This window comes from Amborella trichopoda, chromosome 3 (assembly GCF_054954075.1).
Source record: "Amborella trichopoda isolate Santa Cruz 75 chromosome 3, AtrichopodaSantaCruz75HAP2 v2.0, whole genome shotgun sequence".
Classification (NCBI taxonomy): domain Eukaryota; kingdom Viridiplantae; phylum Streptophyta; class Magnoliopsida; order Amborellales; family Amborellaceae; genus Amborella; species Amborella trichopoda.
The window spans coordinates 58,584,704-58,601,264 of NC_142338.1; the positions used below are offsets into that span (position 1 = coordinate 58,584,704).

General features: G+C 34.9%; 1 protein-coding gene across 2 annotated transcripts; it reads right to left on the reverse strand.

Annotated features, from left to right (window-relative positions):
* Positions 1–11,223: 11,223 nt before the first annotated feature.
* Positions 11,224–14,768, reverse strand: LOC18429636 (trihelix transcription factor DF1). 2 transcript variants are annotated; one of them, XM_006838919.4, is made up of 3 exons: positions 13,883–14,768; positions 13,577–13,642; positions 11,224–13,169 (listed from the first exon to the last, which is right to left on the reverse strand). In XM_006838919.4, exons 1-3 carry the CDS (start codon positions 14,221–14,223, stop codon positions 11,666–11,668), a joined length of 1,911 nt encoding a protein of 636 aa, XP_006838982.1. In that variant the 5' UTR covers positions 14,224–14,768; the 3' UTR covers positions 11,224–11,665. The 2 variants fall into 2 exon arrangements, with proteins under 2 accessions (XP_006838982.1, XP_020520151.1); XM_020664492.2 differs by having other exon boundaries at positions 13,577–13,709; positions 13,883–14,108.
* Positions 14,769–16,561: the final 1,793 nt, after the last annotated feature.

Genomic DNA, 16,561 nt, shown 5'->3' on the forward strand with positions numbered 1-16,561 from the left:
AAAAATCCATCGAAAAAAAAGTAATTTGAAAGGAAAACATCTCCATTCACTCCATTTTCAACCCTTTTTTTTTTAAACCCAAAAATTCAAAATCTATATTTTAACCTCCCAAATAACTTTATTTATTTTTATCTCAACTTTTAATCCAAATAAATTAAAAAAACATTTTTTTTAACTCTCTCATTCCTCACATATTTCACACTCTTTCCTCATGTATTTCTCTATCTAGACGGTCCACGAGTTCAACGGGAAACCTTGTGTAATAGCCGAAAACTTTAAGTTTTGGCCACAATCTTCATCAAAAACCTCTCTCCAAGTAGGCTAAATATCCAATCATTAAAGGCGGGGGTAGTAGGCTGCTCTGCTGTTTCTTCGAAGACCAACACTGTGGAAAATCAATTGTTTCATAGATTGAGATCTCAGGATTAACCTTTCATCCTCAGTTAGGAAGAACAAGAACCTCACCTTCATCTTTGAAAGAAGCTTCCTTGGTTCATGGTTCTGATAGGCTTGAGTAGAATAAGGTATTGATGAAAGGTGATGCTAGATCTTCGCTAGTTTTGGATGATGAAGTGATGACGCCGCATAATTTCCAAGATTATTTGGAAAGATACAGGGACTTCACAGAAAATAGTGATGGCCCTCCTCGCTGGTTTACTCCATTGGAGTGTGGTGCTCCCTGCAAATCCCGATCAAAATTCCGACCAAAATGGTGGTCGGCAAAAAGATTCAGTCTGTGAAACCCTAAATCGAAAATTTGTGGGTTCTCCCTGTAAATCCTGATCAAGATTCTGGCCAAAATGGTGGCCGGCCAAAAAGATTCAGTCTGTGAAACCCTAAACCAAAAATTTGTGGGTTCTCTCTACAAATCCCAGTCAAGATTCTGGCCAAAATGGTGGCCGGCTAAAAAGATTGAAATTTGTGGGTTCTACCTGCAAATCCCAGTCAAGATTCCAGCTAAAATGGTGGACGGGCAAAAAGATTGAAATTTGTGGGTCTCCTTGTAAATTCCGGTCAAGATTCCGGCCAAAAATGGTAGCCGGCCAAAAATGGTTTCCGTCGAGATTTTGGAGATTGATCAGGGGGTCAATGGAGAAATGAAAGTTGAAAATAGGGTTTATGGAGATATTTTCCCTACTTTTAATGTTGAAAACCTTTTGATTGATTATCTTGACATCGAGATGTATGACCATGCAAAATAAAAATATTTTAAATCTAAAAAATAGTGCATTTTACAACATATTATCTACACCGTCTATTTTCAAGATTTTCATATATTTATAGATCTACTTGATTTTAACCATTTTTTAAATTTAAAATTTTATAATTAGATGTAAAAATAGATTTTGAGATAATCCTAATGACATTTTACATCAAAATCATATACCATGATAAAATTTGAAGGCACACTTAACCTCTACAGCTACGGATGCATCTGTACGCAAACTGCACCCTTCTAATAAATAAAACGTTTTCAAGCCTTGGTTTAATTTACTACGGAGCACAGAAGATAGGAGAAATAATCGAATTGTAACTGTATACCATAACGGTGGTTGAAGATCACAATCTTTCTTATTTGGGTGTGGTTTCTATAAGGTTGCTTAAACAATCCAAATAAGGTGCACCTCCAAATTTTATCATAATATGTAATTTTAGAGTAAAATATTCTTAGGATTATCTCAAAATCTAGTTTTATATCTAATTATAAAATTTTAAACTCTAAAAATGATTAAACTCAAGTCGATCTATAAACATATGAAAATCTTGAAATTGGGCGGTCCAGATAATGTGTTGCAAGATGCACTATATCAGGGACTCAAAATCTATTTTCTTTCATATTCATACAGACGAAGTTGAGATGATCAATTAGAGGGTTTTTCAACATTAGAACAACCTTTTTCGATGGATTTTTGATATGCATCCGTAATTCTACATTTTAATGTTGCAATCTTATGTAAACTTTTTCCTTCTTATTATATACTTTTCAAGAAGGGTGAGGTTTTGTATAAGGTGTCAACTGAGCCGAAAAAATTATGCCGAAAATGTAATTGCAGTGCCACAGAGCCTTGCGATGGTAGGAAAATTTATTTTTACCCCCAATTATGAAATTTAAAATTTCAGAAATAATGATGAATACACATTTGAAAATTTTGAAGACGGACGGTCCAGATAATGTGTTAGAAAATGATATATTTTTAGTACTCGAAATCCCCTTTTAAAGTGTCTGTGAATCTCAAGATCGAGATGACCGATTGGGTTTTCCAACATAAGAACAACCTTCTCTAGTGGGTTTTTAGTTGCATCTTATCCGTACAGTATAAGGTGGACACCTTATTATATAAACTTTTGGGTTCCAAGAAATATAGCTGAGTGTGATTTAAATTAGGAAAAAGTTTACATAAAGATGCTATCTTATAATGTAGAACTATAGATGCTCCTCAAAAATCCATCGGAAAAGGTAGTTTTAATGTTGAAAAACCCTTTGAATGATCATCTCGACATCAAAATGTATGACTATGAAAAATAAAAAGATTTTAAAGTCTAAAAAATAGTACATTTACTACATATTATCTACACTGTCCATTTTCAAGATTTTCATATGTTATAGATCTACTTGATTTTAACCATTTTTGAAATTTTAAATTTCATAATTAGATATAAAAATAAATTTTGAGATAATCCTAATAACATTTTACATCAAAATTATATACCATAATAAAATTTGAAAGGCACCGTACCTCTACACCTAAGGAGGCGTCCATATAGACACTTCACCCTTTAAAGTAATATAAAAAGGACGAGAGAGATAAAAATGGGTCAGGCCCCAATCCCCATACATTTACCTAAAAAAATAAATAATGGGAGAGATGAAAAATAAAAAGAATAGACATGGCTTAGTCAATGTTGTTAGGAGTGAACCAGTGACAGGCTGAATGAGCTGAACTAGACCATATCACCGGTGGGACCAGACTGATAAATTAAAAATTAAAAAATAGGTAAAAATGAGAAAAAGTGGAAAAAATATTATGGAAAAATAAAAAATAAAAAATAAAAAATCAAGTAAATGAAAATATGAGTAGGTGATTCATGATATCTTTCAATAAATTTAAATTTTTAATCTCTTTCATTATGGGTTTTTTACTATTTAAAAAAAAGAAAGAAAAGCTTTGTATGCTTTCTCTACAACATAAAACTTATATACTTCGCCTTATCCAACTGCGCATTCTGAATGGAGGGCTAAGATTGCCCCAATCACAATGTCATATCTCTATATTATTTTATTTTTAATTTATTTTCTACAATCAATTTTAACACCAAAATTTGTACGTCCCATCTTCTATTAAACTTGCACTAGCGAAAAATATAAAAAAAATATTTTCAATAAAATAAAACGACTAAAATACCCTTGAAATTTTCAAGGGTATTTTGGTCATTATATTTTATCAAAAAAATATTTTTAATATTTTATAGGTGCCATCCAATGAGAAGATGACACATACCAAATTTCATATTCATATAATTTTTATAAAAAAAACTAAAAAAGAAATATTTTGAAACGTCGGATCTAAGATCGAATTGTGAGTGACTCTTTTGATCAAATTCGGATGGTTGGATGGTAGGGGAAGCATAGATCTTCTATGTTGTAGAGGAAGTATATAAACCTTTTCGTTAAAAAAATAGCATAATAAATTGCATAAAGTCATATATACTACACATAAAAGAAAATAACCCTAATATATCTAATTATCCCTAAGTAAAAAAATCCCTAATAATATAACCTTCAAACTTCGTCCATTCATTCAAAACTAAAAAAAGTACAAAACATTAGAAGTTCTCTTTGGAGGAAATGGCAATGAGAGAAGCATGTAAAAACCCACAAAAACATCATTTTTCATGTGAAAATAAACTGTGAAAAAGTAGCCGCCCCCATGATTGATATTGAATTGAGATCGAATGATCAATAATCCCGATATTCAAGGCTCGCTACTTGATTTCTTGCCAAAAAAAAAAACCACAAAATAATCCAAAATTTTCCTATTTCCCAACAATAAATCAAACAATGAAAAAAGTAGTTGGATACACTTACTTGGACCTCAAACAAGAGCGGTTTGACGGCCAGATTTGCTGTGGAAAATCGCTTGAAAAAGACTCCAAGGACGGTGGAGTTTTGGTAGAGAGAGCGCAAAAATTCCCCAAATGAACTCTCTCTCTCTAAAATTTCGTTCCCAAAACCCTATTTTTCTCTTTAATTTAATTTAATTGAGCAAAAATACTCTATTTTAAAATGGGAAAATTATTTCATGAGGGCTGGATCACATTTCTACATATGCGGTTCAGAAAGTGTAAAGCATCCATCTTAAAAATAGATGCAAGTAAGTGTTCTATCTTAAAACAATAGAAACTAATGGTCCAAATGTTTTCTTATTAGAGTTATTATTTTTAATTCTTAAAATTTATTTATTTTTTCATATTCATGATCTCCATTTTAGATATTACATGTCCTTAAAAATTAAGTCTTAAAATCCACCTCAAAAATAGATTTATTAAGAGGCCCTAGCTTCTACATAGGACTTGACCGCATAGAAACCAGGTCCTTTGTCCAAATGAAATATGATAAACACGTGTAATTTCAGTAACAATTAAAGGAAGAATACAAGACAATAGACCATCGGGTCTACTATGCTAGATTGGAATGGACTGGCAACTCGTTCATTGATTTCCAATTCCAATCGGTCCAGTCCAGTTCATACGACAATCATTTAATTTCCTGTAGGGGAGGTAACGGGTTCGGTCCACCTGGATTCGGACCCAAATAGTATTTGTGTCCAGGTTTTGGTTTCGAACTTAAATTATTGGTTCTAAAAATTGGACCCATAACTATACCCATTGAATCATAGGTCTACTCATCGGGTCTCGGGTCTGGTCGCGTCCGTTGTCACCCCATGATTATGAGCTTCTTTTCTTTTTTTTTGTTTTTTTTTTACCATCATATACCTATATTATTGGCAACAAGGCCACAATCACCTGCTACTAGATTTTAAGCCGTATAATTTGTTGTTTAATAGCTAAACATAACTATGAGTTCTTATTGTACACGATCTTTAATACACCCAAACGAAGATGGTTTAAAGTAAAGTATTCTATCTCCAACGATTTACAGGTATGGTTCAGGTCCAGGTTTGGGACAAAGACCCAAGTCCAAAAATTAGACCCATACGCGGAACCTAGGTCGGGTCAACCTGCGAGGTTTTTGGCCTTGTTGGGTCCATTGCCATCCCTAATTTCCTATGCCCATATCTACATCTATCTTGCTCCTTCTTTGGCAAGGAGATATTCAATTTCTTATACATAAGTTCAATTAACTCATTTGAAATGGTTTTCTTCATTCGAACTTTGGAGGAATTTTACGAGAAAAAGCATGTCAAAATGGAAATATCTCGACAAATTTGGTTCTATTTTGAATCTTTCTCTATGTTCGAAGTCCTTTTCAAATAATTAGAGAGTATAAGAATGGATAGAGCTGATTTCAGTTGGGGATGAGACATGAGAGAACCCACTTCTCCTACCCAAAGTTTTCAACGGCCTAAAAACCTTCTCTGATAAAATTATTATAAGTAGTAAGTTTTAATTTTAATAAAGGGGTGGGTATGTTACTAAAAGAAAAATTTTAATTATTAAATTTTTAGTTTTCAGAGTCCCAGATATTTTGATTTTTTGAGTGAAGTAAAAGCAAGATAAAGAGGTGAGTATGATGCTAAAAGTATTAAGGGATAGGATATCTATGAAGTTCATTTTGGAAAGTTTTCATAAATTTTCTTAGAAAGAAAAAGCTATAAACAAAACTCGATGAATCCAAAATATTTCAATGAGGTTTGAGACCATAAAATGCTTATAAGAATATTGCAAAACTTTTAGTGTTTATCTAGCCCTACGTTCGAGACCCAATTGAAAGAGGACTCGGACTGGGTAGCTATTGGTCCCCGTTTGACTTCAGTGGTTCTGAGTCAGATCGACTATTTTCTGTAGACCATTGACGTTCTAGATAATACATTACACGATGCAATATTTCTAAGACTTAAAATCTTTTTTTTTCATGTTCATACATCTTGAAGTCAAGACAATCAAATTTCTTAATGAATTTTTGAGGTGAGCCTTAATTTCCTTATATAAACTTTTTCTTTTTATAAATATTGATCCAGAATGAGCTGCAGTCATGTAAGCCTTGATTTATGAAAGTACACTGCTAGCTACTCTTGCCTATCCTTGGGTGGAGCTGAGTAAGTGTGCACATTTAAAAACATGGGCGACTTTCAAAAGAGAACAACAAATCACCTCCAGTTTTTTATCGACGGAACATCTTGTTCTGATTATGGAGTATTTTCCCATGTTTAAATGGCTAAGGGGTCGCTTGGTGCACGAGGAGTTTTGACAAGAAAATATTTACAGAATCAAACAATTTAGAAGAAAAAATTTACTCAAGTATGCTTTTTCCCATGTTTGGTAAACAAACTTTGAAGCATGCGGGGATACAATACAACAAAATTGAAAGAAATTTTGAGATAGTTTTGCTCTCTAAAATTTTTGAAATAATTTCTCTCTTTAAAATATAAAATTTAATATATTTTCTCTCTCTAAAATTTTTGATACAGTTTCTTTCTCTGAAGCATAATTTTTTAGATAGTTTCTCTCTCTAAAATTTTGAAATTTGAGATGGCTTCTCTCTTTAAAAACTTTGAGATAATTTCTCTCTCTAACAATTTTGAGATAGTTTCTCTCTCACGAATTTTTTAGGTAAATTCTCTCTCTAAAGATTGATATAGTTTCTCTCTCTAAATTTTTTTAAATAGTTTCTCTCTTCAAAATTTGAAATAATTTCTCTCTCCAAAATTTTAAGATACTTTTTCTCTTTAAAACTTAAATTTGAGATAATTTCTCTCTCTAAAAAATTTGAGATAGTTTCACTTTCTAAAATTTTTAGGTAGTTTCTTTATCTTTAATTTGATATGGTTTCTCTCTCTAAATTCTTAATATACTTTCTCTCTCTAAGACTTAAATTTTGAGATAGTTTTTCTTTCCAAACATTTTGAGATATTTTCTATCTCTAAAAATTTTCAATGCTTTCTCTCTCTAAAACTTAAAATTTATGATAGTTTCTCACTAAAAATTTGGGTACTCTCTTTCTCTCTCTCTTAAATTTGATATAGTTTTCCCTCTTCAAAATTTCAAGATACTTTCTCACTCTCTTAAACTCAAAATTTGAGATAGTTTCAATCTAAAATTAGATATACTTTCTCTTTCTAAAATTTTAATATACTTTCTCTTTCTAAAATTTTAATATACTTTCTCTCTCTAGAACTTAAAAAACTTGAGATAGTTTCTCTATCTAATTTATGGGAAAGATTAGAGAAAAGATTAAAAAAAGGAAAATATCAATCTTTAAGATTTTTTTTGAGGAAGTACTAAAGTAAAATGAAAGTTATAAAACCTCAATTATTTAATGGAATTGTATACAATGAGACTATTAACCTTTAGTGTAGGAATGTCACAATTGCTTTCAATCATCCGATGTGAAATCTGATAGCTTGGGTGTGTCACAAAATTCAAAAAAATTTATTTTAAACTTTGAGCTTGGTCAATGAAATAAATGCAGCTATCCAATTTCACATCTAATGGTCATTGGTCAATATTTATTGTGACCATCTTGTATTAAAGATAAAAATTCTTATTATATACTTTCTCTTATTTAATTTGTAAGAAGTTTTGACCCCTTAAATGATATTTTTCTTTTCTTATTATTTTTTATAAAGAATGGATGGATCTTTGGTCTGGCATGTTTCTGAACACCAAGTTAAGAAGAGCTATTTGTTCTTAAATTTTGCTGCAAATAAATCTCAATTTACTTTACAATCAATTTCAAAAGAAGTGTGCAACAAGATTTTAGTACGGGGAGGTCACAACCGGCATTGGCGGTTAAATGCAAGATCGAGTGATTAGGGTTGTGTTATGATTCGGCATAACATTCCAAAAACGATTTTCGAACCTCGCAATCAATTTCGAAAGAAAAAGGTATGCAAAAAGATTTGGGTGCGATTTGTATAGAGCTTAGGCTCTAAACAATCAAATTAGAGTCTACCTTCAAATAGTGTCGAAAAATGTGGTTTAAATAATGGAAATCTTTATGATAGTTTTAAAATATATTTTCATCTTTATCTATAAAGTTTAAAGCTCCAAAAATAATATAGATCGATAGATCTATGAAAACTTGCAAATCTTAAAAATTGATGGTCCAAAAATACGTCAAAAAATACACTATTTCCAAAACTTTAACTCCATTTTTTTTTCATGTCCATGCATTTTGATGTCGAGATTATCGACGGTCACAACCATCATTGGCAGTTAGATGCAAGATTGAGAGGACATTCAAGAAAATATTTTCGAGCCTTGTGACACCGAAATTATCGAATTTCACATCTAACGGCCTAGTGATATTGCGATCATGTTATTCACAGGGGTGGTATAATCCCCCCCCCTCCCCCAAAAAAAAAACGGAAAAAGGAAAAATTGAATTGGGGCTCAAAAAATTGCTGAATAGAAGCGTATCTAAGATGGACAGTTCAAAATCACCGATAAATGTGAGCCGTCCAAATTAACAAGCTACACTTTGACGTATTCGTATTCATGGGAAAAGACAAAGTTGGAACCCCGACCTCTTTCATGAGCAACAGGGGTTCCAGAGTCCAGACATGCATGAATGAGTCTCTTTTAGATGAATACTTGTTTGTATAGAGAGAGAGAGAGAGAGTTATCGAGGAGTGTACAAGCACAAAAGGAAATTATGGGAGTCCAAATTTTAATGGAAAAAGGGAATTATAAGAAGATGAATGTCCAGTTTTTGGAGAGAGGTGCAAGGAAAAGAGAGATATAGAGGTGGAAAGACAATTGAGAGAGAGGTTCAGAGACACTTGAGAGGGAGAGAGTGCGTGTTAGGGAGATGTGTAAAGGCTTCACTAGGGGTAGAGAGAGTATGTGCTCAGAGAAAGAGAGAGAGCGAAACTTTAGAGAGAGGTGTAAAGCCTTCACGAGGGGTAAAGAGAGTGAGAGGCGCAGAGATGTGTGAAGAGAATGTTTGAGATGTAGAGACTGGAGAGGGTAGACTATGTATTTTTCTTTGGTAATTTAATTTGCTTACCCGTTTTTCATGTAGATAAAGGGTATTAGCTTTTTGAAGGTGGCGGTGGGTGATGTCGGCATGATTGATAATTATAACATCTTAATTAGATATGGGGGTGCTACCACCACGACCTAACCTCTTTCCTAAATATTATATGTTCATGAAGGTTTAGAGACTACATAATCTAGAAAGAGAAAATACAGTGGACAGCTGACGATAGTATTTTTCACTTTCATCTTTTACTGTTCAAAAAAGAAAAAAGTAAAAGAAAAAAAAAAGGAGAGTACAGAGGAGAGAGATGTAGAGAATCGCCCACTCTAAACAACAATATCTGTATTGGCCCTAAATTGGTAGGATCCGATTCTGATTCATCCAGAGTTCACACTTGGGTCTGATCTAGCTACTGTTAATGAACAAATTTAAAAAGTGAAATGCTAAAAGAATATGGGAGAATTCAGGGTTCTTAGTATCGGATCTGCCCACCTTACGATCCCGACCGACTTTAGCTATTCCATGGTTTATATAAATCACTTGTTAGAGATCTGAAGAAGAGAGAAGGTGGTGATTGCTTTCATGTCAAACAAAGAAAAAAAGAACAAAAAAAAAATGTAGCGGTTTGTATAGAACCATGGCTCTAAACAATCAAAATAAAATATACCTTTAAATAGTGCTGAGAAATATAGTTTCAATACTTAAAAATCATTGTAATAACCTTAAAAAATATATATATATTTTTAATTATAAAATTTAAAACTTGAGGTTTATGCTTGTTTAGTGAAGATCTATGCCGTCTATGTAGCATGAGGCTCCAGACCAGGCAGACATGCATGCACCCTCAAACACGCACGTTACAGTCAGACGCTTCAGTGTCCTTGCGCCGGCCGGCCCCATGGCCTTTTTCTTAATTTGTTTTCTCTCTCTGAATTGAAAGTTGTTTTGTTTTCTCTCTCTAAATTGAAAGTTGAAAAAGGCAGAACCCTAAGATCACCTTCTGTCTTCTCTCCCAAAAACCTCCAAAACAAGGAAAAGGATAAGAAAGAAATGCAGGGGGTGCACATGCTCCTCTGCGAGATACTTAAATGTCACGAGGGCGTATAGCATTGCGCTGTCAGAGGTGACGCATGCGGGAGCAGAGGGACACGGGTTGTATATTCAGATACACACCTCGAGGCCGACGCCATTTAATCACCGTACCACACTCTCGCTCGTTACTACCCAAAAATGAAAATTAAAGCCTTCAAAATCATGTATCGATTTGGTTTCTCTCTCATGCTTCGGTGCTGCAGTTTGTATAGAGCCGAGGCTCTAAACAACCAAAATAACGCACACCTTCAAAGAGTATCTGAAAATTTGATTCAATACTTAAAATCTTTATGATAACTTTAAAATATATTTTTATATTTAATTATAAACTTTAAAGCAAATCTACGAAAATATTGAAAATTGACTGTCCAAAAACTGCATTGCAGGATACAATATTTCCAAAATTTTAATTTCATTTTTTTTTTTCTTATGTTCATGCATCTTGAGGTTGAGATGATCATTTGGGTATCAAAATAATATCTTCTAGTGAAATTTTAGAGGTACGCCCCAAATTGATTGTTTAGAGCCTCGTACTTATATAAACTATTTTCTTTAATGTTTTTGTTCGCTCTCTGAGTTCATGAAGACATGCACATCTTCCTCCCTTTCTCTCGAGACATTTGAACGTTTTATTGCTTCTCTCTTCCTCCCCCTCTATATATATATGCTCAACCTCCCTCTCTCTCTAGAAATGTGTAGAGAGAGTTAGTTTGAAGAATATTATTGAAGGCGAGGCGCACAAACACTCATTTCTCAAATTTTCTAGATAGAAGTGAGAGCATGCGCCTTGATATGCGACTTCTTTAGAATATGGATGCTAGAATTTTTGTAAGCAACAAACATGTGTGTCTGTCATAATTGCTTCATTTTGTGCTTAAAAACCTAGGATTCTAGGGAGGCTATTCTCTCTCTCTAGGATTCGAGGAAGGCAAGTCTCTCTCTCTCTAAATAAACTGGATCTTAGCATATAAAAGAAAGCAGACAAGACATTGTGTATATTAGAGAATAGAGGGGCTCTTATAATTCAGGAGAAGAAATAAGAAATACTATGGGTTTCTCCATGTTTAAAAACAAGAGCCGGATCACATGATCATACTGAGGCTTCAGTTTCAGATCATTGGCGTTGCAAGTTCACACTGTTCCATAGAGACATAAGAACAGAAAACTATGTTCTTATGGTATGTCTCCTCACTGTAAATAATGTCAACATATATAAATATAATGATTTATAAATGTATTAATAGCATTGTGAAGATGATGATGATGCATTGGTATGATGTATGATGTGTGAAATGGTCATGATATATATACCTTTTTCTTGGTTGAGAAGAGGGAGTTTTTGGGAACCAAAACTGAGCATTAAAGAGTTGATTAGCCCTATCTCCATGCCATGATCGCATTCATAACCCATCACTCATCTGTGTTGTAATTTGATGAAGAAAGCTTGCAGACCAAGGCCATGAAAGCTGACTGAGACAGTTGCTCTTGAGCATCTGATGCATGCAGTGACCCCATGTTAAGAGGCACTCCACATTGATGGCTATGGCCATGGCCATGAGGCATCTCTATCATCTCTTTGACCATCCTCTCCATGCTGATCTTCCCATTCATTACAGTTTCATCATACAAATTCCTTGAAGTTTCAGGATCATGGGTCATGATCATTGCACCACGATCATCACCAGCATCAATAGAAGGCAGCAACACATTGGGCCTCTCACCAACTGTTTGGACACCATCTCTCAGAGACTCGCTTTCTCTCTCTACCTCGTTCTCTCTCTCTATCTCTAGAGTTGCAGTTGAGTTTGAGCTGTTTTCTGGCTTTTGGGTGGGAGAGAGCTCCATCTTTTTCTGATAAAGATTGCTCAAAAGATGGAAATAAGGGCAAGTCTTAGAGTCAGGTGGCCTACTCTTGGTTGCATCCTTCGTCTTCCTGAAATACTTGTTAATATTTTCCCATTTCTCTTTGCACCTTTTTGCACTCCTATTATAACCCAATTGTGCCATTCCCTTTGATATGTTCTCCCACAGTGAACCCTTAGAGCCTGATTCATTGAACCTTTGATCAAGGTTGCTTCTAAGCCTGATTAAGCAGATAACCTCAGACCTTGGCCACCTTTTCAGATGAAACCCACCATTGTTAACCACACCACTCTGGTCTGATTTCTCCTCAGTGATTGGATTAGGGTTAGGGGAATGATTTTCAGGTGGCAAAGCCAGTGAATTTGTTGGGTTTGCAGAGCTTGGAGCTTCTTCTGGTTTGGGGTCTGGTGCTTGAGTGGGGCTCTGGTTTTCAGCTGAATTCTCTGTAAATTTCTTCAAAAACTCGATAATGGCGGCCTCTCTATCAGACGCCAGGGCATGCTCTTGAGCCCTGATTTCGGTTTCCCTATTAAGCCTTGCCATCTCTTGCATTTTCCATTCTCCTTCTCTTGCAATTCTCTCTTGATCTCTCTTCTCTACTGCTTCTAATAAGCGATTTTGAAGCTCTTCTTGGTGGTGCATCAATTGTTCAACCATGGATTCGCAAAAACCCTTCATAAGCTCTAGGCTACTACGCTTTCTCTTCCTCTTCTTTCTGTTTTGATCAGAAGCTGATGGGTTTGCATGGGTTTCAGGGTTTTCTAGGGTTTCCTCCTCTGAAGTTCCCTCTGATGAGTGAGAATTTAAACATACATTTGGCTCTCCATTAGTCTTTTGCACTGTGGTTTTCTGTTGAGAAAGGGTCTCTACTGGTTTAAACTGGTTGTTTCCACCATTGTAGAGAGCTTCAAGCTCGTTAAAAAACCTGTAACTCCTCCCATCTTGCCTTGTGTTTGCACTATCTCTGGTTTTCTTGTAGTATTTACTCACGTTCTCAAATTTTTCCTTGCATTTTTTCGCACTTCTGTTAAACCCTAGCTCGGCAAGCTTCCTGTGAACATGTGAAGCACAAGCACAGAGAGAAAAAACACAACACGTAAATCTGGACTGTGGATGTTTGAGAGAGAAACATAACTATGATCACAATAAACCTTATTTGAAAATTTGGAAGGTGCAAGATGATTTGAGGCCATGATAATCAATGATGTAGAGATGATGTGCAAGACTATGGGGATTTCCATTACTGAGATGCACAGTAGAAGCTCAGTGTGACACCTCACTAAATTAAGAGCAGTAACCAGTCAAGATTATCATGGCCTGGCAAAGAGCTACAGTGTGCTAACAATGATTATGCAAATAAATCTTATAGAAACCGTGCAGATGGAAAAAGTAAATCCATCAACTCAATAGAGAGAGAGAGAGAGAGAGAGAGAGAGAGAAAAGAGAGAGAGAGAGAACCTGGAGACATGCTCCCATATGGGTCCTTTCACATTGGAGTCCCCCATGCCAGCTTCGATGCTTGACCTGAATTTCATGAAAATCCCCATGACTTCAACATGATGGCTTCAAAATTTATTACACAACTCAATTCCTAAATAGAAATGCAGTAAAATTAACACAGCAAACTTATAAACCAAAAAATAATGAAAAATAGATATATTTATAGCCCAGAAAGAGAAATGAACTGAGATAAAAGCTGGACCTGATTCCTATTAATAACCCATAACCCCAAAAAAGAAAAGAAGAAAGAGATGAACAGTAGACCTGATTTTGAGGAGAGCTAAAGTTTCTTCTCTGGGCCACCGGTTACTAGCTTCACAAATAGATCTATTATCAGTCATGAGCTCTTCTTCTTCCAAGCCATCAGCGTTCTTATTATCTTTGAATGGATCAGATTGGTGCAATTGCCTGAACAAACCAAGCTCATTAGAGGGGTTATTCTGCAACTGAGGGTTTCCTGGTCCTATTCTCAGATCTGGAGGTTGAGCATCAATGGTGAAAAATGGCGGAGGTGAGAGATTCATTGGAAGGGAATGGGCAGATCTTGCAGCCAAGAGCTGATGTATATGATCAGATACACCATTGAACTCGACACTGGACTGCATCTTCAGCACTTGGGTTGGATTCTCTCTCTCTACTCAGTCACTTTCTCTCTCTTACCTTCTCTTTGAGGGTTTTGTATAGAGGCCCAAAGAGATCTCACCCCATGTGTCCCATTTCCACTGTCATGCTTCTCTCTCTCTCTCTCTCTCTCACTCAAATGATTTTTTGAATAGAACCGAAAAGAGATCACTACCCGTGTGTACCTTTTCCACAGTTGCACTGATTCTCTACTTTGAACTCCTTTTTGCATGGAAACCGAAAGAGATCTCTCTCCATATGTCCCAATTTCACCATTATAATACCCCTGCAACAACCCTCTATCTCATCAACTGATTATTTTGGGGAGCTAAACAGGCTTAGAGATAGAGAGAGAAGGAGAGGAGAAGTGAAATTGAATAATAAAAAACAAGTGGGAGACGAGTGAGAAAGGTGTGAGCAATAAGACTAGGACCCGCATTGCAAGGGCGGGCCGAACCTGGATAAAAAACATGAGGAGGATTCTCAGCAAAGACGGTGGGATTAGGGTTCTCGTCACGTGTCCTCATCTGATTCGTTTAAGCTTCCAGGTTTCATTTTATTTGGTGCTCTTTCTCTCTCTTCACCTGTGAGATTACAAGAATGCCCTTCCTCTTCAAGACCTATATACCCCTGTGTTTTATAAAATGACACGTTTATCCTCACTAGGCTAGGTTCATGAAGTTCCCGTTTATCTACATTTCCCCGGTGGTTATCTCCATTCAATATAAAGGAACGTAAGGGTGACAACGGGCCGTGTGCCGGGTCAGGCCAGGCTTGCTCCTAGCTTGGACATTGTCGTCATAGGGCCCTGGCCCAGTTAGGGTTGGGCCGGGCCAAAAATAAATGAAAAAAAAATAAAAGAAGAAACAATAAAAGCACATGGGTTTTGCATGTTGCTATATATTACATGATTCATCTTTTGTGTTCTAATCCTTATTTGAGCAGGATAGCATGGTTTGTTGTTAGACCAATGGTTGTGTGCCAATAACAGTGCATGTATGTAATTTGGGGTTTGCAGAGAACTTTAATTCAAAATCGCCTATTCAACTCGAGAATCGTTGAGTCTGATCGGTTCAGAGACCGACAATTCCTGGCTTAAAAAACCCAAACCCGAGAATTGCCCGATTCTCTTATCCGATCCCTAATGAGGCACCACATTTGAAATACTAGTGAAGAGTACATGGAAAATATTCCTAAAATGATATTGTAGACATTTGAAATGGCAGTGGCAAATGAGGTGCCCCTCACAATTCGTAATTGCCCAAACCCAGCTGCCTTCCAGCAGCCTGCAGCTTACTGTACGTTTGAAAACGACTTTCAAATGAAAGGTACAGCTTTCAAAATTATTCTCCACCTATATATTGTTTTGTTATTAATAACCACTAAAAAAAGGAAAAGAAATTTCAAAAGCATAAAGTCTGATACGTCCCTTTAAACTCTGACAATTTTGCTACATGCATTTTCCACAACTAAAAGGTACCCAAAGTGCTCCTATAGTGAGCTCTTATAGATGAACCTCATAAAATGCATACTTACTAAGGAATTTACCAAAAGGGTGGGGTTAAGATGCTAACTTTGTTATACAAGTAAGGCATATTTTTCAATTTTGTTGGACGATATAGCTTTTATCTCTAAACTTTTATTTCAATTTTAAATATAAAATATAAAATTTAAAAAATGATGCAGATTGAACAAATCTATAAATATTTGAAAATCTTAAAAATGGACGGTTGAAATAATTTGTTACAAATTTTTTTGTTTTTAGGACTTGAAATTCTTTTTTTTCTCTTTTTTATCCATACATCTCGAAGTCGATGATAAATTTGAAGGTTTTTCAACTTCAAAATGCAATTTTCTACTAGATTTTTGAAATGAACCTTATTTCTATGGTATAAGGTTGCAACCTTATATAAAGTTTTTCCTTATCAAAATGCACCTTATTTATTAACTATTTAATATTTTAGATTTTTTATTGTTTCAACTCATAATAGTATGTATTTTGAGAATAAAATATTTAAAAACAAATAAATATGAAATTAATGGAGTTTATGAAATTAATTCAAAATAAATAAATAAAATGTTAGACATTCGTCTCCGCTTTCCCTTTTTGAAATCACCCTATAAAATACAATCTCTTTAAAAAATAAAATAAAAAACCTATCACGCCAAACACCCACACTCCTCACATGGGGTGAGGGGCATATACCTACACACATGTACATATAGAAAGAGATTTCCCTTTAACACTCGCACCTACTAATGTCTAAAGTAACATGAAAAGCATGGATAATTTATTAGATATTGTCTAGATCCAAAAGATAG

Coding starts and splice junctions, on each gene's coding strand:
- LOC18429636 (XM_006838919.4), bottom strand. CDS start 14,223: ATGCAGTCCAGTGTCGAGTTCAATGGTGTATCTGATCATATACATCAG. Junction 13,643..13,882: donor TTAGCTCTCCTCAAAATCAG/GTCTACTGTTCA, acceptor CATGAAATTCAG/GTCAAGCATCGAAGCTGGCA. Junction 13,170..13,576: donor ATATGGGAGCATGTCTCCAG/GTTCTCTCTCTC, acceptor ACATGTTCACAG/GAAGCTTGCCGAGCTAGGGT.